General features: G+C 41.7%; 1 protein-coding gene across 6 annotated transcripts in view; it reads right to left on the reverse strand.

Annotated features, from left to right (window-relative positions):
* The window catches only part of ADAMTS20 (ADAM metallopeptidase with thrombospondin type 1 motif 20), a 189,380-nt gene that overhangs the window by 59,450 nt on the left and 102,297 nt on the right, over positions 1-27,633 (reverse strand). For all 6 annotated transcript variants that reach the window (XM_075930240.1, XM_075930234.1, XM_075930230.1 and 3 more), the window contains 8 exons: positions 22,113-22,279; positions 21,880-22,009; positions 15,950-16,076; positions 14,315-14,525; positions 12,066-12,230; positions 11,197-11,361; positions 2,676-2,798; positions 569-670 (listed from right to left, as the gene is read on the reverse strand). In XM_075930240.1, coding sequence (XP_075786355.1) covers positions 569-670; positions 2,676-2,798; positions 11,197-11,361; positions 12,066-12,230; positions 14,315-14,525; positions 15,950-16,076; positions 21,880-22,009; positions 22,113-22,279 — 1,190 coding nt within the window. The remainder of the gene's footprint in view (positions 1-568; positions 671-2,675; positions 2,799-11,196; positions 11,362-12,065; positions 12,231-14,314; positions 14,526-15,949; positions 16,077-21,879; positions 22,010-22,112; positions 22,280-27,633) is intronic.

Consider the following 27,633-nt stretch of genomic DNA (forward strand, 5'->3'; position numbering starts at 1 on the left):
TGCCTGCCACCTCTCTATCACTTGTTTTTTTGTTCTTGTATTTTACATCAGCATAAATCTGATGTGTTCATATATCAAAAACTGGCCAAGAATTGAGTCAAAGCCTTTTTGCATAGGCATCTCAATCCGGCATCAATTTAAGTATACTTTACACAGCTAAAATACATATGCATGCATGTCTCAGTTACATGCTTTATGAGCTCATGAAAAAATAAGCAGATTCAGTGCATCTTTTCAAATGCTCATATCTTGGATAAATCAAAACCAATTTTTCCCAGAGTAGTCAAAGACACTTCTTTTCAAAAAGCTTATTTACAGGCAAAATTACAACTTTAACCCAGAATTGTTCAGCAGTACAGCTGTTTAAACCAAAGGCATCAATAATCCTTTCATGGTGGGAAAATATATATACTCAGTCTCCCTATATTTAAAAACTGGTGAACTATTTTTGCACAGCCTAGAAAATTTCAGTCTGAAAGGTAAAATGTAAGCTCTAAGTACTGAAAAATGGGACAGAATGGGAACTCTATATAATTAGCTACTGCACCCACTGTAATATATTACATACTGGTGTCCACGATCCATATCTCCACTGAGTTCCCTTTCTTATGACAGGAAGTGATGTTGTCCATAATTTTGTGGTTTCTGGGCAAGGAGCCATATCACAGTCCTGTGAGAAAAAGGATAACATAAACTTCAAACACATTTTTTGAGAAATGCAAAAAACAAAGCATATCATCATTATATTATGGTCACACTATTTTTCAGTAAGACTCTTCTCTACTTTTCCATAGTCTTATTCAACAATATTGAAAAAGAACAATAATTTACTCCATACATCTGCATAAAGATTCATAAAGATTCCATTCGGGAAGAGAGATTCACAAAGAGATTTAGGGGCCTAAGTATCAGATGATGACACCATTAGTATTCACAAAACCCCCATCCAGCTGCTGCGTATGTTTCTGCAATACAAGTGTCCTGGGTGTTCTCTGCCTTGTATGCATCTGGGTGCCTAAGCCATAGAGTGATACATGAACCAGGGGCAGACAGTTGTGGGATCTGATCTGTAGATATGCGCAGCAACAACCAAACTCAATACAAAACAGACAGGAGGAAAAGGAGCTCTCTTGAAATTTAGCCTAGCTGAGACAGTAATCACTTAGGATGTGAGGGTCCATCATTCAAGTCCCCGCTTTGCCAGCTGAGACAATATTTGAATCAGAAGTTTCTACCACTCAGGTAAGAGCCCTGTCCACTAGTTCTCAAACTGTTTTACTGAAGACTATTTTCACATACAGCAACTGTGTGTACCCTCTCCTTCCCCCCCCCCCCATATAAATAAAAATACTTTCAAATATATTTAATACTATTACAAATATTTAACACTATTATAAATGCTGGAGGCAAACCATTTTGGGGTGCAGGTTGACAGCTCATGACTAGGAATGTAAAAGAATACTTGAATCGACTACTTGCATTCCTCTTGCCCCTTATTGACTGTATATCAGAGGCAGTAAGAGGGGTGGGGTGGAAGGCAGGAGCCGGTGCTTTTAAGCCAGTTCCCTCAGCACCGTCTCCGCATTGCAGCTTGTCCTTCCCCAATCCATGCTGCTGTCTCTATCAGAGGCAGCAGCACAGGAAGGCCAGGGTAGGCACTTCAGCAGCAACCCCCATCTGCAGGGGTCTCAGCAAGCCTGGCTCAGTCCCAGTTTGCGCCAGGTCCAGGAGCTACCCCGCTGTGGCGCTGCATTTTAAATGTAGTAGGAGCCAGGCTGCCTGCGCAGCAGGGATAGCTCCTTCTGAGTGCCTTCCCTTATCTACGAATCGTGTAGTCGAAACCAGCTGTATCGACTACATGGTTACCCAATTACCCACCTCCTAACATCCTTGCTCACAATCCCCCATATAGTAATCTTGCAATCCCTGAAAGGTTCTGACCCCATGTTTGAGAAACTCTGAACTAGCCTATGGGATAATCTGGTGCAGGTTTCTTTGAATTCTACTGCTGAAGCTGTTACAATTGGACAAATTATTAAATAGACATTGAGCCTAAGAAAAAGAGAATAAGTCCATAGCCAGTGGGTAGGACATTCATCTGAGATTTGGCAGACCCTGGCTCTAATCCTCCTGTTCCAATGACTCTTGTACAGAGGGGAGGGGAAAACCTTTCTCCTTGCAATCCTTAGTCTGAAAATTTTTGGTTTGTTTATTTTGAGCCTATGTGCAAAGACAACTTATCTAGGGCTAATAGCAAATAATAATGAAATGACAAGCAGTGACTACTTCTACGTATAGTACTATATCAGCTAACTTGTCAGACCAAGGAAGGTAGACATGATCTACCTCACAGCCATGGGTGATAAGAAGTAACTGGATATGAGATGTAGTTGCCCTGCCCTTTATGCCCTCAGTTACAGGCCTTAGGCATGGCCTCAGCAGATACTGTTACTGAGAAGAATCTGATCTCTTGCGTACGTAATGCATGAGCATTAACAACTGAATTTGTGGGGACAATGACTTCAAGAAGTAGATTTATTTCCACATTACAATTACTTATTACTTGCTTATACATTTGCAAGGTTGTTTAAGTAGCCTTCTGCTACATTTATATACTTGGGTTTTCCAAAATAAAACAAACAATAGTTTGCTTGAAATGCATTTGTTTTACTTACTCGACTGTCTCTAGGACGGGTAGCAGCATTGCATTCTCTGTCATCCTCTAAAATAACTCCATAATTGCCAGTAACACATTTCACTGCACGTATTTGGTATCCACGTCCACATGTCACAGCACACTGTTAAAGATAACAATTTTAGCTACTTCAAACAATTTAAACCTTGGTGATTATTTTAAAATGTTGATAGAATTTCTATTATTAAACAACATCCGTGTAACAAGAACAGGAATGTAATAATCTAGAAATAATTTCCACGTAGTTCTATTTACATCTAAATTTACTCTCTTTCAAAAAATATTCTAATAATGATTTAACATGTGTAATAACATTAATGACCTTGATCCTTTAACCCTCATGTAGATTGTGCTGATCACAATATGTCTTCCATGCTTCTTCACAACTAAATCTTCCCATCTCTTTGGAGGTTGGCCAAGTGGTCATTTCAGTTCTCATGGGTACCATTTAGTGACAAGAGAACTCCATTAAGTATCAATGAGCCAAGATATATGTCCAGACTATCTCATTTTACTGTACCTGCTTTTAACAAAGACATCCTGCGCTCCATTCTGCTGTTGGCTCATTTTACTGAGGACTAGGCTGAGGACTGAAATACCCAGAATTCTTCTTTCCATTGCCCTCTTCGTGACAGACAGTTGTTGCCCGATTATTTTTTGTCAGTTCCTATGTTTTGCTACTGGACAACACTGCTGGAAATACTGTTGAGCTGAAGAGATTGACATGTGTTGCCTTGTTGATTTTTTCTTGAACGATATCCTTGATAGAACTGAATGCACTCCAACTAGCTTTCTGTTGTCACAAGAGTTCACCTTCCCGATTGTGGCACATGTTAATTTCTTGGCCCAAATAGATGTATTGTTCAATTTCTTCTATTTGTCATAATTTGATTATTATTTGGGATTTTGGCAAGGCATCAGACCACATAAATTTGGTTTTACATTTTCAGTCCAACTTGGCTGCATTTTGTGTCAAGTTCTCATAACATTTTCTGTCGTTTGATATTATTTTCGATAACCAATATATTATTTGTGAATCTGAGGTGATTTAATTGCTCTCCATTGAAGCTGAGTCTACCCTTCCATTTCATCTACCTCATTACCATTTCAAAGAGGGCTGTGAAGAGTTTTTGTGTAACCATATCTCCTTTCTCCACACCTTTTTAGACTGTGATGGGAAGGGCGGTGTCAGAGTTACATCTGTTGGGCATTGAGAGTTTGCTTCCTCAACTAATTTGATGTAATTTGTGCTGATGCCCTGTTCTGCAAGGGCATGTCTAACCTAGGAAATTATTTTGAAATAACTAAATTTAAAACAATAACTCCTGAAATAACAAAATCAAAATAATGTATTCCCATTATGGGGGAGCCTTGAAATTAGTCCAAGGAAGGCTCCGTTATTGTAGATGCACTACCTCAACTTAGAGCCCCAGGAAACATTGGGGAGTAATTACTTTTAATTACTCTGGGGAGTAGTTATTTCGCAATAGCAGCAGTGGAGCGTCCACACTAATGCTACTTCAAAATAATGACTACGAAATAAGCGTTATTCCCTGAGGAAAGCAGGAGTAGAGATTCCAAAATAACCAGCTCATTATTTTGAAATAATAGGCTTGGTAGTGTGGACGCTTTACTTATTATTTTGAAATAAGGGGGGGCATTTTGCAATAACTCCCTATTGTAGGGAATTTTAGCACCGCATTGATCTCTGCACTGTCATATACTTTTTCATAGTTGATGAAGGCAATGCATAAAAGCAACTTCTATTCCCTTGAGTGTTCCTATAGTTGGTGTATACTAAGGATACAGCCCAATGTGCTGAAATTCCTTTGAAAACCTGCCTGTTCTTTTTGCTGCTGCTCATCCAGTCTGTGAGAGCCAGTTTTATTATTTTGGTAAATAGCTTGTCAACATGTGAAAACAGACATATTGAAGTTCTTCAGGTCTTCGTGGTCGCCTTTCTTATATAGCAAAATGGTATTGGGGACTCTTTCCAGCTGGATGGTATCTTCTGCATTTACAGGTAATGGCTAAACCTATGAGCAAGAATTTTCTAGATTTGCCAGCTGGTATTTCATTTATCCATTTCCCTGGAACATTTCCTTCCTTCATTTGGTAAGCCTCATGTCGAACTTCACTGATGAGAATTGGGAATATATGTTCCTTGAGCTCCTGAAGTATTGGTAGTAGAGATTTATTTGAAATGTGACCAGTTCAGTGTACAAATCTTTGCAGAAACCTCTTCCGTCCTTGTTCTGTTAATTACTGCATCTCTGTGCTTGTTCTTCAGCACCATTGTCGACCTGTACACTATCAGTTCCAGTTTGCATTTTTGGGGGGTCTTCTGTGACCTTCAGTCATCTTTAAGAGATTTTCATTTCAGTACTTCTCAAAGTCCTCCTTCATCTTTTTATCAGCTAGTAGAGGAGGAAGTACTTGAATTTGTCACAATCATTTTGCTTCACATTCCTCCACTTCTCTAGTAGGTTCCTCATTTCCTCTGAGATTCTTGCCTTCACTCTGGGTATGTCTACACTACCCTCCTAGTTCAAACTAGGAGGGTAATGTAGTCATACCGCACTTGCAAATGAAGCCCAGGATTTGAATTTCCCGGGCTTCATTTGCATAAACTGGGCGCCACCATTTTTAAATCCCTGCTCGTTCGAACCCCGTGCCGCGCGGCTACACACGGCACGAACTTGGTAGTTTGGACTAGGCTTCCTAGTCCGAACTACCGTTACTCCTAGTGGAATGAGGAGTAACGGTAGTTTGGACTAGGAAGCCTAGTCTGAACTACCTAGTTCGTGCCGCGTGTAGCCGCGCGGCACGGGGTTCGAACGAGCAAGGATTAAAAAATGGCGGCGCCCAGTTTATGCAAATGAAGCCCGGGAAATTCAAATCTCGGGCTTCATTTGCAAGTGCGGTATGCCTACATTACCCCGCTAGTTTGAGCTAGGAGGTAGGGCTTCATTTGCAAGTGCGGTATGCCTACATTACCCCGCTAGTTTGAGCTAGGAGGGTAGTGTAGACATACCCTCTTTTTGTTCTTTCTTTCTCACCAAATTTCATACACTGCCTCTATTTATCAGTGAAGTTTTTATAGTCCTCATCACAGTTATGAGACATCACTCTTTCTTGGAAATGTTCACATTCAGGATTGGTTTATAGAGTATTTGTAGACAATGTCTCTTATTTGCCATCTGTAGTACTTTCTTGTCTTATATGGAAAATGAGTCTCACTCTGAGTAAGTTATGATCACTACCATTCTTGAATGATGGCACTACTAAGATGTAATACATCATACCTCTTATTGATCAGGAAATATTAGATCCGTTCTTATTCTTCACATTGGGCATTATCCAGATTCACCTATACTTGGCCTTTTTTACACCAGGGGTTTTGGATCAACATTCCTTTTGTCTCTCTCAGTGTTGCAGTCATTTTCCTCATGAACTCCACTTGCCAAAGGCATACCTTCCAATGAACTTTGCATTCTTTTCCTCCTCTGAACTTGGTGTTGAAGTGTTCCATTGCAATCATATATATGGATTTTTGAGTGAGGGGTTCCTCAAGCTCCTAATAGAATTCATTTATATCATCACCTTCACTTGTGGTCATGGAAGCGTAGATGGATAATATTGAGGGTGCTATTCTAATTCAGTGAGAAGTACAGAATTTTGAAGCATGATGACTTAAAATTGCAAGAGGTGGTTATGGACGGCCATTCTTTGATAACGATAATACCAATTCCTCCTATGGTTCTTGTGCCTTTTCTTTTTCCCAGCATGAAGGTGCTTCCATGTCTCCACTTCACTCCCATCTACTTTCTTTGCTGTGTTTTGCAGAGACCAAGGCCATTGCAAGCTATGCTTGCCTTCTCCTTCATTACATGGTTGATCAAGTCATCCCTTGTAAGTGTCTGGCATGTGTAGGTACATCCTGTGAGAGCAGTCCTGCTTAGCAGCCTCTCATTAATCAAACCCTGCACCACAGCTATACAATGGATCAAGGAACATGCAAGTAACTGGAGCTCATTTATTCATGTTATTTTAGTCATTTTTTCAGCCACCTGCTGTCTATGATATAAGTAGCATGTTTACTAGCTCAAATTTAGTTAGCACCCAACTCCAGGAGGGTTGTCAACTGTCCCCTTCCTATGGACAGTCTGACATATTAATACTATGATATGATCTACCAGAGAATATACACTATTATCACTATCAGAGAAGCTGGAGTCACTGCTATGACACTTTGAGGAGTTGAGGTAGGTTTTTGCTGCAGATAACTTTAATATTGAATAACAATTCTGAATAACTACTGCACTGGAGCTAATTTATATGCTTAATTACCATACTAATCTAAATATATTAAATGCATCCACAAATGAAAAGTTTATGCCATTTTTATGTACAATTAGCATTAGTTATTCTATGTTCAGGAAACTCCATGTCTAAAACTGAAAATCAGACCTTTGTTGTACAGAAACTGGCTTGTTCACTTTACTCTACTTATTAGCCTTCAAAATATTTAACAACTGCAGCTAATGCAAATACATTAATTTTATACCCAGATAAACATCTTTGTCCACTATCATGTCCTCTCCAAACATTGCTCAAGTTCCAGAGAGTGCCCTCTTGATATCCCACTGGGTATCAACAAGTTTTGTTAAACTTAACAGCAACAAGTCACTGGGACCAGATGGCATTCACCTAAGAGTTCTGAAATAACTCAAATGTGAAATTGCGGACTATTAACTGTGGTTTGTAACCTATCCTTTAAATCAGCTTCTGTACCTAATGACTGGAAGATTGCTAATGTGATGCCAATATTTTAAAAGGGCTCTAGAGCTGATCCTGGCAATCATAGACCGCTAAATCTAACGTCACTATCGGGTAAATTAGTTGAAACTGTATTTAAGAATAAAATTGTCAGGCACACGGATGAACATAATTTGTTGGGGAAAAGTCAACATGGTTTCTGTAAAGGGAAATAATGCTTTACTAATCTACTAGAGTTCTTTTGGGGGTCAACATGTGGACAAGGGGGATCCAGTAGATATAGTGTACAGGCAGTCCCTGACTTACGTGGATCCGACTTACGTCAGATCCCTAGATACGAACGGGGTGAGGCAACTCCCACACATGCGCAGCAGCATTCCCGGGGCTCGCTCACCTGGGTCCTAGGATCCTCCTCCTCCTCGGGCCGGCTCCGACTGGGGTCCCGCAGAGCTGCCGGGCAGAGGAAAAGTACCTCCCCACGCCCGCTGCCCCCCCCCCTGCCAGCAACAGGCTGCCCTCTCCCCTGAGCAACAGGCTGCCGAACAGACAAAAGCAGCCTCTCTGCCCCTCCTCCCCTCTATACATGCCGGGCTCCCGGAGCGCAGCAGCGTCCCCGGGGCTCGCTCACCTGGGTCCTAGAATCCACCCCCTCCTCCTCTTCGGCCGGCTCCAACTGGCCTCTGCCTGCAGCAGCTGGCCACAGGGACAGGGATCCTGCAGAGCTGCTGGGCAGAGGAAAAGTGCCTCCCCACGCCTGCTGCCCCCCCCCCCGCGGCCTCGCATCCTGCATGCCTCTCCCCTCCCCCCCTGCCAGCAACAGGCTGCCCCCTCCCCTGAGCAACAGGCTGCAGAACAGCAGACAAAAGCAGCCTCTCTGCCCCTCCTCCCCCTATACATGCTGGGCTCCCTGGGCAAACAAAGACTCCACCAAAACAAACAAAGTGCTGGCCTCATTGTGTTAGCAAAAAAAGGACCCTCCTCCTAGAACCCTGGGTGGTGTGTGGAAATAAAGCTATTAGCTCAAAGCATGGTGCAGAGCTGTTTGGTATTTGATGAGTTACTCCTTTAGTCCTGAGTTTGTCACAGGGACAGAAATAGATGTGAAATCTTCTGAACAGGGGAACAGACAGCAAAACAAACATTAGAGGGGAGTTAACCTTTCCCTATGCTATCCAAAACTAAAAAAAATGTTTGGCTAGAGTTTCCCCTACAATATGTACCAGTTCCGACTTACATACAAATTCAACTTAAGAACAAACCTACAGTCCCTATCTTGTACGTAACCCGGGGACTGCCTGTACTTAGATTTCCAGAAAGCCTTTCACAAGGTCCCTCACCAAAGGCTCCTAAGTAAAGTAAGTTGTCATGGGATAAAAGGGAAGGTACTCTCATGGACTGATAACTGGTTAAAAGACAGGAAACAAAGGGTAATAATAAATGGTAAGTTTTCAGAATGGAGAGAGGTAACTAGTCGTATCCCCCAAGAGTCCAAACTGGGACCAATCCTATTCAATTTATTTATAAATGATCTGGAGAAAGGGGTAAACAGTGAGGTGTTGGGTGCCACCCCAGAGCGGGAGCTGTGCTCCCTGGCCTTGGTATAGGCCTGCATCAGACCCTTCACCTTCATTCTCATCTGCTTCTGGGTACAGCTATGGCCCCTCTGGCCCAGGCTGTTGGCCATCTAGCCATAGATGTCAGAGTTTCTGTGCTTGGTGCGGAGATCCTGGGAGGTTTTTTCCTCTCCCCAGATCTCAGTGAGATCCAGGATCTCTACACCCGACCAGGATGGTGCCCTCCTCTTTCACTCCCAGGCAGGGGCTTCAGAGGTGGCTGCCAGCTCTCTTGCAGCCATGGAGGGCTCAGTGGGAGCACAGGGGTTGCTCATGGCAGCAGGAAAGGCAGGGAAGCCTGCTGGTGTGTGGCACAGGGCTATCAGGGCTTTCCTTATGCCATAAGACCTTTCCCCTGAGGCTGCACCTTTAAAGCTTGCAGGGGAACTATAGAGTTCTGATGAGTGTGGACAGAGTGGCTACCAGGGCACCTATGCGAATCCCCGGAGGCCACTTATTCCAAAGTAACCACAGTTTTATTGTCAGCTCACACCCTATATTGAAATAGCTATTTCAAAAATAGGCATTGTTCCTTGTGAAATGAGAGTTACAGATTTCAGAATAAGGCACCTGTTATTTCAAAATTATTTCAAAATAATGGACTTGTGGTGTAGATGCTCACTTTGTTATTTCAAAATAATGTTTCTTATTCCAAAATAGCATTGCTGTGTAGACATGCCCATAGTGTCCCAAGAAATTATTTCAGGACCATATCAAAACATTTGACTTTTTATTGCTTCAAAATCTGTGTGAAGATACATTGTACACCAAGCAGAATTAACCTTCTTGTTACCAGAAACAAACAGTTCTGTGAAACAAGCTTCGTGTGTGATAAACACTGTGGGGAATGACATGAAAAGTCAAATCAATGTAGATGCTATGAATTTTGTACTTCTGCTTATAATGAATTGTAATGACACTTCATTGATTCATTATATACTATTCAGAACTCTTAAGTTATATAAAAAAAAAATCCTGCACTGTAACAAACTTGTGCCTATTACTGTTAAGTCAGAAATAGGCAGTAAATCACTTCATTTATCAGTGGATACCAATTCATGGCACCGTGGAGTAATAAGGATGGAGAGTTTTGTTTTGTTATTACTGTACATGGATTTGTTATTTAGCAAATTTCTTGTAGATGTATCAGAAATGTCAAGTACAGCAATTTCTTACATGGAAGAGTAGATTATAAAAGTATTTAAGATCATAGATTTTTAGCTCATTTTAATGCAGGTTAGTTAGCAAGTGCAAATGAAGAGAAGCCAGCATACAAGACAGATCATTTGCAATTGCTCCTGAGACTCACAGCACTTTACGTTTGAGGAATTCTGCCTTAGATGGAGAAAGGTTAGATAGACTAGATAGATGAAAAGTTCTGGAGAAGTGCAAAGTAGTTTAAGAATGTGCTTATAGGCCTCTTTTCTACAATGCCTCTGCATTTCACAGGTAAAAGAATTATTATCATATGCTGCCCAGTTCCCGAGTTATAACACGGCTGTCCCTCTGACATTTTTACAGAGTATCAGAGACTATTGTGAATAACCTGAAAATACGGCTGGCTTGATTATTCAGATGGGGAGTCATCAAATCAAGCACCTTCCTTTAGAACTATTTTTCAACTATTTTCTCAGAAATATCCCTCTTTCAAATGAATTCATCCTATTTTGGAATTTTGCAATATATCAGACATATGCCTTTAGAAACAAAGCACGTACCACTGAATTGTAAATATGCTTATTTTAATTAAAAATAAATGAGCTGTGCCTTTCCCCTAAAGATATATTATATTAAGCAGCTGAAGATTCTTAACAGTATCATTAGCTTAGCATATATTAATTTATATTTTAAATCAAGGCTGCCTAAAAGTACAGATCTATCTAGAAATAACTGGCTAGGCATATACCACCAATGACTGCTTTGTGAATTGCATCTACTTTTATTAATCTTGGGTTAGCAACACTTTTGACTTAACATATGTAAAACAATGCTATGTTGTGACAGAATCTTATAACCTTGCCAATTATATTCCAACGGAAAATATGTTAAAACCTTATTGTTGCAAGATGATTCAAGTCTTGAATAGATAAAAAATGCTCATATACTTACTGAGCCCCATGGTCCTACTTGCCAAGATGCACATTCCTGAAGTTCACATGACCTTACTGATTCTGGTCTAGAGTTTGGATTACAGAAGTTCTCTCTCAGTTTTTCATCATTCCGTTGACACCAGACTTGTCGATGCCTTGTTCCCTTGCCACATGTCACCGGACACTACAGAGTTATAACATTAAATTTGTCAGATGATAAAAAGTCTGAAATATAAATTAATAAATTCATCTTTTCCAGTTATTTGTTGAACTTTGCTTAGTGTACAGCTAATCCCAAAAATATTTTTACAGTTTAATACAACCAAGTCTTTTTTTTCTTGTTTTCTAACTGTTCCCCATTCAGGGACATGCCGTCCAAAGACCCATAAACATTTCTCTCACTATAAAAATGTGAATACAAATTAGAGTTCATTTACTCATAATATTAAAGTATCAGTTGTAAAGAAAATATATGCGTATGATGAAAAAACATATGCCATAACTCCCAAAGGAAACATGTTTAGCCCAATCATAATTCAGAGAAATCCAGTATAATTACATGAAAACATAACCAATAATGTGCTTTACTTGATTGCATAGTTTTTATTACTTTGAAACATACAAAAGTTAGTGGCAGAATATTAGATGAAATTGCTCTAAGAACCCTCACAGTTTTTTAATAACATTTCAGTAAAAAACTGAATTACTGGTAAGTTTTTTACTTGAGAGTTTTGCAAAACTCTATTATTAGTATATACTATATTTAATGTAAAATTAAAATAACTAATAAAACCAAAACAGAGAACATTTTAAAAGTATTGCTTTCATTTAAAATAATTTTAAAATATAATATCAAAGGAGCTTGAAGTTTTGCATGATTAGTATTACCTCGCTCCACTCACTAGTAGCCCAGTTTGGACATAAAAACTCATTGCAGTTCTGCATTACAATCCTTGGAAGCTCATCACATTCTCTGTCAGCTAGCCGACGACCAAAGTTGTTCATGCAAAAAGATTCTCTGGTTCTTACACCTCTCTCACAGCTCCTAGAACACTGGAATATAGAAAAAAGTAAAATGAAGCAAAAGAAATGTACAAAGACCAATTCAACCTACAATAAAAATAAATATAGTTGGTCAAATTCATCCCTGGTGTAACTCTATAAATTTCAAATAAATATATTGTATATAAATGTCTTACTTTCCTTTTTAGCTCCATGATATAGTTTTTAGCTCCAGGATATAGTTCATAAATAAAAGTTAGGGCTGCAAATTATACTTTATCTTCTATAAAATACATATAACATCATGTTAATAGAAAGTAATTTAATATCAAATCAAGCACTTGCAAGTTAGGAAATGGCAGATTATAACTGCCTATGCAACCTTTTGCATCCCTCCTGTGTATTGAATGCAGGGATTTTGGGGAAAATAGTATATCATCATCCAAATAAAGACAGTAACATACTACATACACACAAGGGCTGTGTCTACATTGGCACCCCTTTCCGGAAAAGGGATGCTAATGAGACCAGTCAGAATTGCAAATGCCGTGGGGGATTTAAATATCCCCTGCGGGATTTGCATGAACATGGCTGCCGCTTTTTTCCGGCTCGGGGTTTTGCCGGAGAAAAGCGCCAGTCTAGACGGGATCTTGCGGAAAATAAGCCCTTTTCCAGAAGATCCCTTATTCCTACTTTCAAAAGGGCTTATTTTCCGCAAGATCCCGTCTAGACTGGCGCTTTTCTCCGGCAAAACCCCGAGCTGGAAAAAAGCGGCAGCATGTTCATGCAAATACTGCGGGGGATATTTAAATCCCCCGCGGCATTTGCAATTCCGACTGGTCTCATTAGCATCCCTTTTCCGGAAGGGGTGCCAATGTAGACATAGCCAAGGAGGCAGAATTAGACCTGCATAGGCAACCTTAATTCTGGTATTTCTAATTTTCAAGTTCATGACTTTGCCATTTAAATAATTTTTAAGCAAAATGTTGAAAGCATTTTTTAAAAGTGAAAAGTTCAAAAATTCTGTTACATTGCCCCTACTGCTCTACATCATCACCAGGGTTTGAACACTGAACATTCAGCATTGCTATATACAAACTGTTACCACCTGAGCTACAGAACTAATTAGCTGGCAGAAGGAGAAGACTTATCTCACTGGTAACAGGTCACAGACGTCATGTAGTAGGTCTTTCCTTCTTCTTCTTGCTATCTAACCAATGCCCAATTCACATATATACCATTTATACCACGGATTCATTAACATTTCCCAAGCAATAAAAATGTGAATTCATTTACTTATAATGTTAAAGTATTTAAGGAGTTCTCAGAGGAGCCTAGAATATTATTGGCCTACAGAGCTCTCAGGGGAGGCTGGTTATCTCTCTCTTGCCTCTCCTTACCGCAAGGAAGTGAGCAGCACCTGTCCAACAGGACAGGGAGAATGGGTTTCTGAAGCTATGTCCTGAGTTCATAGGCGTTACAAATGAGGATCAGCTGAACTTTTTCCCTCCCCCACGCCCTCCCTCCCCACTGCCACCTGCTTTAAGAGCTGGGGGAATTCATGTCCTTTGTGGTGCCTGCAAAGAGGAGGATATGGTGCTGAGGCTATGTATCATATTCATGGGGGAATAGATTGGGAAGACTACAGTTGCTCTGGCAGCTCCAAGTTGTTCCCAGTGTAAATCATGCTGCTGCTTTGATAATGAGGTCATGTTCAGTGATTTGGCATCCTGACAACATTTCCTGAAGAATGAAATCAAAAGAAGCAAAATGTCAATTTTTAAACTGTTTGTAGCTCAACTAAACTGGAATGTAAATGTAAATGGGACAAAAAATATCTTCTTTAACCCAATGGCTTTCTCATTGCTGAATATCAAAGGCCAGCTGCAAACACTCAAGGTATCAGAGCTTGTAAAAAAAGTCTCAATAATCTTTTATAATGGAAAACATTAGGAAACCTAAACATAGGGTTTGCTACCATCTCCACTGAAACAACTCAGATTTTCCAAAGAAATATCTCTCTCAGTTACTTAAATAGAGAAAATCAGAGTAAATTGCTACCAGGAAAAAATGAGAATCTAGTCTGAACATTAAACAGAACTGCAACTGTACAATCACATGGTATGAATTTGTACCTCTGACCATTCTGTGTAGTGCCAGCTGGTTAACAGACAGTCACCGTGACAGGGTTCTCTGATTGGTGGTTTCTGTTGATCAGCACAGTATTTATCATCCACTGGAACACTCACTCCTTTCGAAACCGAGTACTTCATGCAGTGTATATCTAAAGACCGATACCCTGGGCCACACCGTGATGTGCATTCACTTTTGCCAATATTATGCCACCTACAAGTACAAACTGTTATATAAAACTAAATATATATATTAAATACAACATTAATGCATTAAGCACTATCTGATACTATTATGAGGGAGGCAGTATAAAACTGATTTTAGGCTAGAGATTAAATACATTGAAAGTAAACATAAGAATTGAAATGTTCAAAATGAGGGGATTTAAACTCATGTAATCAGATTTCGTCTACATAGCATTTTGGAGCAAGTGGGAGTGAGCATCCTAGTTTGACAGACTCGTGGCTAGGGGTCTAAAACTGGCTGCATATTCTTAGTGGCTTCAACTGGAGCTCAAGCTCTAAAGCCTAAAGAGAAAAGCAGCTTCCAAGCTCCAGACCAAGCCACAAAATCAAAGTGTTTCTACACAGCTATTTTTAGAGCATTAGTATAAGTACAGATGTGAACAGCATACATTTGCATGATTAAACAATGAGCGCGGGCTCATCGGTTAATCCTAACACACTGCCCCTCCCACCCGTTGACTCTGTATCGGGGGGTGGGGGAGAGGTGAGAGCTGATGTACATGGGGAGCCAGCTTTTAATCCGGCTCCTTATGCATACCAGCTCCTATGGAGATGCTTCTCCCTCTTCCACTGCTGCCTCTGATACAGAGGCAGCCGTGGGGTAAAGGGGGAGGTGGAGAGGAGGGACAGGCAGGAGCTGGTAAGCGTGAGGTGCCAGGTTTTAAACTGGTTCTTCGCATATACCAGCTCCCATGGAGCTGCCTCCCCACTTGCCCTGCGCCCTCTGTGCTGCTGCCTCTTACTGAGGCAGCAGTGCAAAGGGGGACAGGAGAGCACCAGCTCCTGCCCTCCCCACACTGCTACCTTTCATACAGGGGCATTAGTGTGTGTTGCGGGAGAGCAGGCAGAAGACGGTGTGTGTGTGGAGTTGGCTTTTAAGCCTGCTCCTTGAATGTACCAGTTCCCGCAGAGCCGCCTTCTCCCCTTCCCCCCTCACATTGTTCCAAATGCTGTGTAAACATACCCAGAAAGACTTCTAGACAATTTTTTAAATTAATAGAACTTGTGTCTAAATCCCTTAGGGGATTTTGAAAATCTCAGTGAGTGGTCCTAATTCTGCATTTTTTTAATACTGCAACCTGGGCATTCCAGATGAACCAACAATAGAAGTGAATTCCTACTGAAAGTATAATTCTTGGCAAAATTCAGGAAAGCCAGAGTATTTTGGATTTTATGAAGGCAAAATTCACCCCCTCAACCAAGAACCAAAAATCAATAAAACAATTTTCTTCTTAGTTTCACAGGTACAAACCCAAAGGATTACTCTCTACAATCAACTGATTTTATTTTTTTTAAAGCTGGACACTTGCCTGTGTATAATACTGTTTAGATCTACATCTATAAAAAGAGTTAAGTGTTAAAAGAGTCTTTTAATAGAAAACATCTTTTTACCTTACTTCACACTCTATATTGCACTGTTCAGAGACTGCTGGTAGGGGAGGTATATGTTCACATCTTTGGTCAGACACTACCAAGTGATCACTCTTACGTATGCATGTAATTTTTCTTCTACGAAGACCTGGAACAAAACATTTGAAAAAGTTTAAAGAACTAAGAAATATTGCCATTACATATTTTCTGTAATGAAATATGTACTTATGTTTCTCAGAATAATTGCACAGAACAGGAAAGCCAACATACATGAGACAAAAATCTCATCTCTCTACTTGCCTACCTAGGAGTCCTACAGGTCACCTGTAATCCAACCCACATAGCTGGTTACACCCTAAAGTCAGTGGTCAGGAGTTATTGATTAGGGTTGGCCAACAAAAAAGAATTCCATTTTGTGAGAAATTCTGAGGTTTCAGAATTTATTTCGGTTTCTCGTCAGAACCTGATTTTTTTTCACACGAAAAAGGGGAACAGAGAGAGAAAAGCCTTCGCCTAGAATAGCCAATACTCCAGTGGTTAGGGAACTCACCTGAGATGTGGGAGACCTAGCTTGAAGTCCCTGATCTAAATCAGGCACAACAGGGACTTGAAGCTGGGTTACCCATGTCCCAGATACGAGTTCTACTGACCTGGGATTGCTCACTCTCACCTTTAGACCAGAAATTCCAGGATGTACCTGAGAACCCTTCCCAAAGAGAGTTTCATTGAAACAGCCACAATTCCATAAGAGTCTTATTTTCTGACAAATTAGTCAAAACGTCCCTATCAGTTCTTCTGCTGATGTAGGAGGACAATACAATTCGTTTACTGTGTCAGCATCACTTTATCAAAGCAGTGTTTAGAGTATTCCTCAATTCCAGGCAACTGGAAATACCCACAATTCTGATTAATCAACCCTATCACATTCCAGAGCATGTCAAAAGACCACAGTACTCCACCTTCAGGCAAGGAGCTCAAAATCTGAAGTGCTATCAATACTCTGGCCCCCAAAATTACCTCTCCCTCTCCTTCACTCACACACATCTCAAACACCCTATGCCAAATAGAGAAAGAAGGATGCCAACTTGAGCATTAATGGATGAAAACTAAGTAAAAAACAGGCTGAAAAATTTATTTTTTGTCAAGACTATGCTGGGTTATATAACAGGCCTAGAGAACTTTTCTTTCTACCTCTGCAAAAGCTGCCAAATTCACATAAATGAGGTATTCAGGTTGGTAAACAGTACCATCTATTCTGACCACCTACAGTCCAAAGTAGAACTCAACATTACACACATCATGGAAGGATCAGACACATTCAGGAAGTCTCTTAGGCTTCATGTATCAAACATGCCTTTACGAGCCAATAAACAGCTCCTTTACTCCTTACATTCAGCTTGCTCCAGAACTACAGAACACTCTGAAGGAGACTCAACCAAAAGCCCATAAGTCTAATCCAGGCCCTTCCTGGTTGGGGGAAAAGAATCACAAACAACTGATATAACCTCCTGATTGAAAAGATCAATTTCTCTTTTTTTTTCAAACATGCAACAGTCCTACTGATAATGAAAAAATCCATCTGTGGTATATGGGAATTGACTAACTACCGCTCAATATCAAACTTTCCATTCTTAAGCAAGTTCACAGAGAAGCTACCAAAAGCCTCTTTCAAAGTCATCTAGTTGCAGCCAATAACTTAGTCCTAGCATGACGGAGGTACAAGCCACAACATGAAACAGAGGCAGCATTAATGGCACTGATGGATTTTGATGTCAACAGATGGAAGCCAGATATCCACTCTCAGGTTTAGTCTACACTGCAGGGTTTTTGCCCAAGAAGCCTTTTGCGGAAGAGTTCGTGCACAAAAACTTCTTGCACAAAAGCACGTCCAAACCTCAAAGCGCATCGCAAAAGCAATGTGCTTTTGCACAAGAGAGCAACTACACTGCATGGACGCTCTTGCGCAAGAAAGCTCTGATTGTTATTAACAGAATGGCCATCAGAGCACCTGTGCTTTTTCTGATAGGGGTTTCTTGCACAAAAACCCCTCCGGAGCATCCACACCAACCTTTCTGCACAAGAGCTATAGTGAGTTATTCCTTGTGGGGAGAGGAATAACGCTACCAGCAAAAGCCCTCTGTTCTGTCAATTTTCTTGTGCAAAAATGTGCTTGAAGTGTGGATGCTCTGCCGATTTTTGTGCAAAAACAGTTGTTTTTGCAGAAAAACCTTTTAGTGTAGACATATAGCCTCATACTCCCGGATCGCTGCAGCATTCAGTATGATCAATTATGAGAACCTGCTGTCCCACCTAAAAGAGGAAGCAGAAGTCTAGGAGAATAGAATTCCTGGAAGACTGCACCCAAAAGGCAGCAATGAGAAACTCCCTCTCTGCCTCTGGAGTGCCATGAGTAGGGCTCCATGTCTGTCACAGAGGTCACAGTCACAGATTCAGTGACTTTCCATGACTTCTGGGACTTTTGCAGAGGCCTGTGTGGCTGGCATGGGGGACTAACTGAGCAGCAATCCCAAAGGCAGTGGGTGCAGCAGTTGGGGGCAGCTCCATGAGTGGCCAGAGCACTTACTGTTTGGCAGCCCCAAAGAGCTGGTGCCACAACCCTCCCTCCCTCCCAGAGCAGCAGCTCCTCAGCCACCTTCTCTCCCCCAGAGCAACAGCCCCCTCCCCCCCCAGCTAAGATTTAGTCAGGGATATTTACAGTACAAGTCATGGACAGGTCACAGTATTGCCCATGACCTGTCCATGACTTTTACTAAAAATATCCATGACTAAATCTCTACACTGCAAATTAAACCCCACAGTTATAAGTCTCAGAGCCTGGTCAATTGACTCAAACTTGTGCTTAACTGTGGGGTTAAACATAGCCATGCAGACATTCCTACTTAGATTTAGAGCCTGGGCTCTGAAAATGCAGTGAGAGGGTCCCAGAGCCTGGGCTCCAGCCTAAGCAAGAATGTCTATGTTGCTATTTTTAGCCCCCTCACTTCTCCCCCCCCCCCCCCCCCCACTGACCTGGTCTTTGAGACTCACTGCCACAGGGTTTTCTTAGTGTAGACATACCCAAAGGGATCGACTTTCTCTTTAGTTCTATGTAACATCTACATGTAGCAGTGATATATCATGAACCCAAATGCCATCCATATGAGGAGGAGACAAAGCCTTTTCTTATCATCTGAAACCTCTATAGTTCAGGCCTCCTGGCTATTCATAACAAGCTTGAATATGAAGCATAATTTACTATGATAGGTTGCTTTAACTGAAATTTTTAAAGAAATTCAGTTACGGTTTAGAAAATATACAGCTGGCTCCTTTTGTTGGAACTCTGGCTTAGTTCAAGCAAGAGCAGTAACCAGATGAATCAGATTCTTGTAGGCAATATATATATATATATATACAGGGCTCGACAAATGCACTCGCCCGCTCGCCAGTGGCGAGTAGATTTTTCCAGTTGGCAAGTGCAGGGGCGGACTGGCCCGGTGGGCTGTTATGACGGGCTGGCCGAAGCCTGCACTACGGGCGGCACAGCCCCATCCAATCCGCCGGCCGGCAGAGGAACACAGCGCCGCTGAGAAGGGGAAAGTGCGGCGATTCTCCCCACCGGGCTGCCTGCGTGCAGCTCCAGCGCGAGTGAGGAGGCGAGGCGGGACATCAGGACGCTGGTGTGACCTGGCTCCACTGATTCTAAAGGGCCGTGGCAGCTCGGCTCTGGCCGCTTGTTCCTGGGAGCTGGCTGAGGCATGCGGCACAGCCAGGGCCCACCCTGCCGGCTCCAGTCCTGCCACAGTCCCAGCCCCCCTTTGTCTTCCCTGCGACCCTTTGGCTCTGCGCTGCCCTTACACCCCGCACCCTGCTCCCCGGATCCCTGCCCCCCAGCTCTGTGCTGCCCGTTCCCTGCACTTCCCCTAGACCCCGATCCCTCTGCCCCTCCCATTCCCCACGTCCCATTCTCCATGCCTCCACCGCACCCTGCTCCCCCCAATCCCTGCCCCCCCAGCTCTGTGCTGCCCGTTCCCTGCACTGCCCCTGGACTCTGCCCCTGGACTCTGCCCCTCCTGTTCCCTGCGTCCCATTCCCCGTGCCTCCACCACGCCCTGCTACCCCTGATCCCTACATCCCTCTGGCTCTGTGCCTCCTGTTCCCCGTGCCACCCCCGTACTCCCCCACTGTTCCCTGCACCCCTCTGGCTCTGTGCTGTCCCTGCACCCTGCTCCCCTTGTGCATTGGGAGTGAGGGGTGCTTGCCCATAGGGAGGGGATGGACAGGGCAGGGAAAAGGCTGCTGTGACCCAGCAGCGAGTGAAAGGGGGAGTTCACTTGAAGAGCCTTTGCCTTTATGGGAAAAAAAAATGAAAATGCTATTTGTTATTTATAGGGCTAAAATGCCGGGACAAAAAAGAAAACAAACCAAAAAAAAAACCATTGCAAAATGCAAACATGTGTAAAAGACAACAACAAAGGGGGGGACAAAAATGTTTTGCTTGGGGCAGCAAAAACCTAGAATTGGCCCCTGGAGAGGAAAGGGGAGGGGGAAAATATGGGGAAGGTGCTTGTGCTGAGGGGAGGAGGCCAGGAGAAGAATAATAAGAAGAAAGGGGAAGGCAGCAAGGGAGAGACAAATGCCAGGGGGCCAAATGCAGACAATGAGGAAAAGGCAGGAGAGGAGGTGTCAGTGGGAGGGGGAACAGGGAGAAGGCTTGAAAGAAGGGGTGGGCATGAGGAAGGCGGGGATGGAGCAAGGCATCTGTGAGGGCACAGGGGCATGAGGGGAATGGGGGCAGAGGGTGGTGAGGGGGTGGCTATCAGGGAAAAAGAGAGCAAAGGGGGCAAGGGCAGTGAGGGAAGAGGGAGGCACCAGGAGGGTGCAGAGGTAAGGGAAGGTGCAGGTGCCAGGGGATTCTGGGGGTGAAGCAGAAGGGCAGACACCTGCAGGGGAGGGACCAGCACCAGAGGAAAGAGGCAGGGCAGGTGTGTAGAGGGGATGAGGAGGGGTAGCTCACCCGATTAGCATGAGGCTACTGGAGAAGTGGGCACAGGGTGGAGAGAAGGGCTGGCGGAGGGGGGCAGGTCTTAGGAAGGCTGAGGGCAGTGAGAAGGGCAGGGATCAGGACAGCAGAGGGTGTGGGGTTGGGGGGCAGCAGGCACCAGGGGAGCTGATGGAGCAATGGGAGGAGACATGGCAGCAGAGAGAAAAGGTAGAGGTTTATAAGATATTTATTAATAACCTGTGTGATATTTATTAATAACTTATTAGTAATTACTGTTCTTATTCTTATTAGGAATTTATGCCATTAAAAACACTTTTTGTGGGGCAGGGTGGCAAGTCCCTTTTTTGTCTGGTGAGTAAGGTTTTCCATAATTTGTCGACCCCTGTATGTATATATAATGCAACCACTTTTGAGTCCAACTGCTTCCATAATATAGAAATACAGTTATTACTATTAGAACTATTGTGAAAATGTAAAGATAAATAACAATAATAATACCACCTTTCTCTCCCTATTAAATTTGAAACCAAACAGAATTAATTAATCATTTGATGAACCTAATCCATGTTGCCATACTTTTCTAGATGACACATCTCTTAAATTTATCTTAATTTCAATATTACTCATTTTAATCTTTAATTTTAAATAACCTATGATTTCATACAAATTTCACACATTTACTGTTGAAATTATTTACATTAGAAATAGAGAATCCAGAATAGAAGATACAGAACTCTATTAAAACCAAGGAAAATAAATCCCTCGCCATTTAAAGTTTCCTACGCTTATTGGTGTACCTCATTTTCAAAATGTAATCCCAAACTTTGTGCCACATTTAGGCCCACACAAGATGAAATGTGTGATGTGACCTGATGTTAAATACTTCTGAATTTTTATAAGAATACGATATATCAAATAGAATTCTGATTTCAAAAAGATTTCACAATACCTTGGCACATTTTGCTGCATTCTTGCCAGGGACCATATGGATCCCAAGTAAACAGATCACTTCTTTCTTCTATTGGAATACTGAATGAATAACGCACATCAGGGTTGTATAAATTCCCTACACATAATACCTTTAAAGATATAAAAGAATTGCTTTTCAATGAGTTGGCTCATGACTATAAAACAATAAACATTTATTAACTTTACAAACTTATTAAAATATTGACAATTCACCTGTAAAATGAGCTCTTCTTCTAGTCGATCAGTGCAGTTAATTCTTTCTACAGTGTTGTTTGAACCATTGTACTCAAAAACAGCTCCTTGTATATCTATTTCTTTTTTAGACATGCTTACAACAAAATTTCCATTCAGAATAAAATTCCCATGGCTATCAGATAATGCTAAAAGTAAAAAATTGAATATAAACATGTATCCCAACTAAACAGTATAATAAACATGAATACAAATTTGACATTTCATTTGCATTTAGCTATTTCTTATAATTGTTATTTTTTATTTATGACAAATAATTATGAAAACAGCAGTAAGATCCAATACCGTTAGTAACATTCTTCTATTCAGAGGTTGTAGGTATTTATTTACATAGTTAAAATTTGCTTTGCTGGGGGACTAGATTACTATAGGGTAGTAATATCAACAATATTATCAAAATGGTTTGGCCTTGCCAGTATATCTGGGAAGACGTATACCTGGTTAAAACTGGGTAAGCCCTAAGCCTTCATTGGCAAGACTGAAATGTGCCATTCTGGCATTGCATGATCGACAGGCTTTTAGAAAACTATGCTTCTTTTCTCTTGGTATTTTTCATCCATGGATAGAATACATGTAAAATGCAAGCATAGGTAACCATCTGTGCTACCTTATTCTCTGTGCATGCTTAAAATGCTGACAAAGAACTCTGTGTAAGCTCAAAAGCTTGACTCCCATAAACAGAATTTGGTTCAATAAATGTATTACTTCAGCCACCTTGTATCTCTAAAATCAATGAAACAATTAACTGCAAAATGTCATAACACAATAGACTATAAATATTCTCAACAATTCTACTCTGTCCAAATATTTTTCTTCTACTTTATATTATATTGAATAAACTATATAGTTCTCATACAACAGGGATTTTAGCTTACAAATACATATTGGCTACGTCTACACTGGCCCCTTTTCCGGAAGGGGCATGTAAATTTCACCAGTCGTCGTAGGGAAATCCGCGGGGGATTTAAATATCCCCCGCGGCATTTAAATAAAAATGTCCGCCGCTTTTTTCCGGCTTTTAAAAAAGCCGGAAAAGAGCATCTACACTGGCCCCGATCCTCCGGAAAAAGTGCCCTTTTCCGGAGGGTCTTATTCCTACTTTCAAAGTAGGAATACTATTTCAAAGTAGGAATAAGACCCTCCGGAAAAGGGCACTTTTTCCGGAGGATCGGGGCCAGTGTAGATGCTATTTTCCGGCTTTTTTAAAAGCCGGAAAAAAGCGGCGGACATTTTTATTTAAATGCCGCGGGGGATATTTAAATCCCCCGCGGATTTCCCTACGACGACTGGTGAAATTTACATGCCCCTTCCGGAAAAGGGGCCAGTGTAGACGAGCCCAATTATGTTTTGAACAAATATGCATTTAGAATATCCAAATACCTGCTTTAATTCTTAGTTCACTCATAAATAAAATAGCCACCACAAATTCATAGTAAATAAAATCTTTATAAACACACCATCCATTCTTGATCTCTTTCTGACAAATAAACACTTATACATACATTACAAATAAGAAACAGAGCACCAAATCACACTAAGGAACAGGATCATTGCCTTGTGATCCCATGTGATTGGGAGTTCACTTTGAATTATATATGCTGGTGGTCTTCTGCTGCCAGTACAAAAACATCGTTGGAATTTCTAATTATCATAGATGACAATACTCCTAACTCAAAAAGCAGTGCAGCCTATACGGGGAATTCTTTATCAACCTTCTCCCAACAGATAAAGATCAGAGACCTACAAATTAATGGTAACATAGGTTAGGGATGTAAAAGAATAATTGTTTACATGGTTAACCAATAAGCATGAGCTTATCGGTTACCATAATGGTTACACACAAGCTTCTGGGCCTGCCCCAGGGAGCCAGCTGCCACCCTGCACTGCTGCCTTTGTATCAGCCACCCCATGCTGCTGCCTCTCTAGAGACAGTGGTGCGTGGCAGCACTCGGCTTCGCTGGTGAGGGGCAGCAGGCAGGAGCTGGTGCAGGCCACGTTGTGGGCTCTGCAGTATAAAGCTAGGGAGCTGGCTGCGCTGTGGGGTTTCCAGTATAAGCTTGCCAAGTTTTATACTTTATTAAGCTTATACTGGAGAGCCCGCATGCAGCCAGCTCCCTGGGACTGGGGCCAGCAGCTGGGAGCCGACTTCTGGCACACATTGGCTGTCGGCTCTGCTCCTAGGAAACCAGCTGCACTGCAGGCTCTGCAGTATAAGCTTTACACTGCAAAGCCCATAGCGTGTAATCACTGAGATTTTCAGTGGTCACACGGTTACCTAATTAACCACTTTCTAACATCCCTAGCCTAGGTCAATTTTGATCAAATTTATAACGTGCTATTATAATAAGGTCCAGATCAGTAACTTATAATTTTGGTACTTTAATAAGGCCAATTTCTCAAAGCTGAAAATAATTGTGAGTCAAAGCAGTTGTGAGAAAAAATGTAATCAGAAAAATTTGAATGATAACTGGAAATAATTTATACTTCGCTAGATGCCCCCAAAGCCACAGTTTCACAATTGTGACAGAAGGCTGTACTGGTTAAAAAACTAACATGGGGTAGGGGAACAACAGTCAGCTACAAAAATTAAATATATATATTTTACCAATGGAAGAAAGAGGAAGCTGACAGTAATAAATGTAAATCAGGAATTAGGAATTGTGTAAGAAGAATAACAGAGTAAAGGGACACAAAAAGAAATCTGTGACCAGAGTTAAGTACAATAAGAAGGAGTTCTTATTTTAGGAACCAAAAGCATCCTGACAATGATACTATCCACTAGTAGATGCAAATGGTAGAATTATCATTAATAATAATGCAGAAAAGGCGGGACTGTTCAATACATATTGCTGGTCTGCTTTTGTGGGAAAAAACTGATGATGTAATCTCATTTTATGGTGATGATAACATTTGTTCCATTTCACTAGGATCTCTGGGGGATGTTAAAGAGAAGCTACTACAGTAACATATTTTTAAATCAACAGGTCCAGTTAACTTGTATCCAATATTTTTAAAAGAGCTGACTGAGCAGAAATTTTTAAAAGAGATGGATCAATAATGTTGATTAACAGTAATTATTAGAACACTTTTGGAAAGCTAATGTGTCCATAGATGCCAACTTCCAGATTCCCTGGGGGACAGGTTCTCGATCCTCCTCTTCATCCAAGAGCCCTCTCCCCAACATCCCACTAGGGATGTAAATGACTAAAAGCTGGTTCCCCCCAGCACCATCTCCGCTCAGGTCAGGGCAGGCATGTGAGGCAGAGCTGCAGGAAGCTCTTATACATTTCAAAGGGTGATTGCAGTGGGGTCCGACTGCTGCACCTCTCCCTTTGAAATGTACAAGAGCCGCAGGTCACATTATGAGTCACATTCTACAATTACTCCAGCTAACACCAAACTCTTCCCACTCCAAATTACTTGAAGGGGGTCACTTTGTCTTCCCACTGCATCCCCTCCCCCTGAGCACATTGTGCCACACTTCGTGGCCGGTAGGAACTCAGGCAGGGATCAGGAGGGAACCACTTTTAACACCAGCCCCTCCCAGTCACTGCTCTGAAGTCCTGCCCAGCAGCTACCTGAGAAAACCTGGCTGGGGAGGAGGCAGCTTCCACTTCCCACCTGGCTCCTTGTCAGAAACCCTAGCACCAGAGCCCATGCAAGGAGTGGAAGTCAGGCTCTCTCAGGAAGTCACTGCACCGGGCTGCCCAGCAGTGTCTCAGCAGCTGGAAGGGGCTGGTCCTGCCTCTTCTTTCTACTCCTAGCATTTGGGCCATGCATCTTCCAGCAATCAATACTTTTTTGGAGCACCCACAGTGTCAGCACCTATGTCTGTGCCATATTTTAACTAGGCACAGACGGACCAGGCTAATTATAGAACTATCAGTTTAAAGTCAATTCTGCTCAAGATAATGGAGCAGCTGAAATGAGACTAATTTTAATAAAGAATTAAAGGAAGGTAATATAATTGATGCAAATCAATATTGATCTATGGAAAAGAGATCCTGTCAAACTAACGTGTCATCTTTTTTTTTAATGAAATTACAAATCTCTTTGCTAAAGGTAACAATGTTGATGTAATATACTTAAGAGTTCTGTATGACATCTAACTTGGTACCAAATGACATTTTGCTTAAAAACCCAAAAACAATATAAAATTGACATGGCCCACATTAAATTCATTAAAAACTGACTAACTAATAGATCTTAAAATGTAAATGTAATCCAGGAATCACACTGAGAAAAACTGTTTCCAATGGGTCCTACAGGGATCTGTTCTTGGTACTAACACTATTGAATATTTTTATAAGTGATCTGGAAGAAAACAAAATAATCACTAATAATGATTTCAGATTATACATAAATCGGGGGAATGTTAAATAATTAAGAGGACAGGTGAGGATTACAGGATCTTTCGAAAAAGGGTTTTATTTTTGATCGATCCCCGTCTAAACAGCCGTTTTTCTTTAGAAAAGCCTGTTTTGAAAAAAACCGCAGCCAGCATTATTCAAATGAAGCACGGGAAATTTAAATCCCAGCTTCATTTGCAATTTCAAAGTGTCTAATTTACATCCCTTTTTCGAGAAAAGGGATGTAGTTTTTAGACAGCCTTAAAGGAAAGAAAAACATATCAGACAGTAGCTGACCCAAAAAGCTACAATGATTTAGCTGAACAAAGAAAGTTTTACAAAGTAACTTGATTACAAGGTATCAGTACCTACATGAGGAATGAGTATTTAATAAAAGACTCTTCGTTCTTGCAGAGAAAAATTCAATACAATCCACTCTCTGAAAGTGAAAGCTAGATTAAATTCAGACTGGAAATAAGATGTAAATTTTTGACAGAGAATCTCTGAATCCCCCTGTCCGAGACAGAACATCAGAAATGACTGCCCGTCGCAGGGAGCCATAGCCTGTAATACCTCTGAGGCTGGTATAGGGGGCTCTGTCTGTGAGGTGGAGTGTTTTCCATATAAGGGCATGTAAATTAATAATCTTCCCCTGCTCGCTCCACCCATTGCAGTAACAGATCAGCCAGTGGGCTGACTGGTGCTCAGGCCTGCTACTCCACCCACTGCAGCAAAAACCAACCTATGGGGTGATAAGTTCACAGGCAATAAAACAGGCAGGCAGCCCCTCTCTCACTGGGGATTCGCATTGAGTGAACGCCTGGCCTGATCACCCAGACGCCTTGCACCCCCCGCTCTTGAGTCTTACTGAGCGTACTCCGAGTTGGTCGACCCGAGTGGAGACAGTTTATGAGCGTGTGACCGGTACTTGTGTTCCTGCTGTCTCCAGAACTGGTATAACCCCCCCCCCCCCACCATCATCCCTATCCTAATTGATTTTTTAGTTGTCCTTATTGCTTGCCAAGTGACAGTAGCTAAAAAGTTACTAAGTTAGTTTATAAATAGTTGTGGTTTAGGTTTTTTACTGTTTCCTTGTATAAAGTTGTGTAAATAGTCAGCCCTATGGATAATAC

This window comes from Pelodiscus sinensis, chromosome 1, assembly GCF_049634645.1.
Source record: "Pelodiscus sinensis isolate JC-2024 chromosome 1, ASM4963464v1, whole genome shotgun sequence".
Lineage (NCBI taxonomy): Eukaryota > Metazoa > Chordata > Testudines > Trionychidae > Pelodiscus > Pelodiscus sinensis.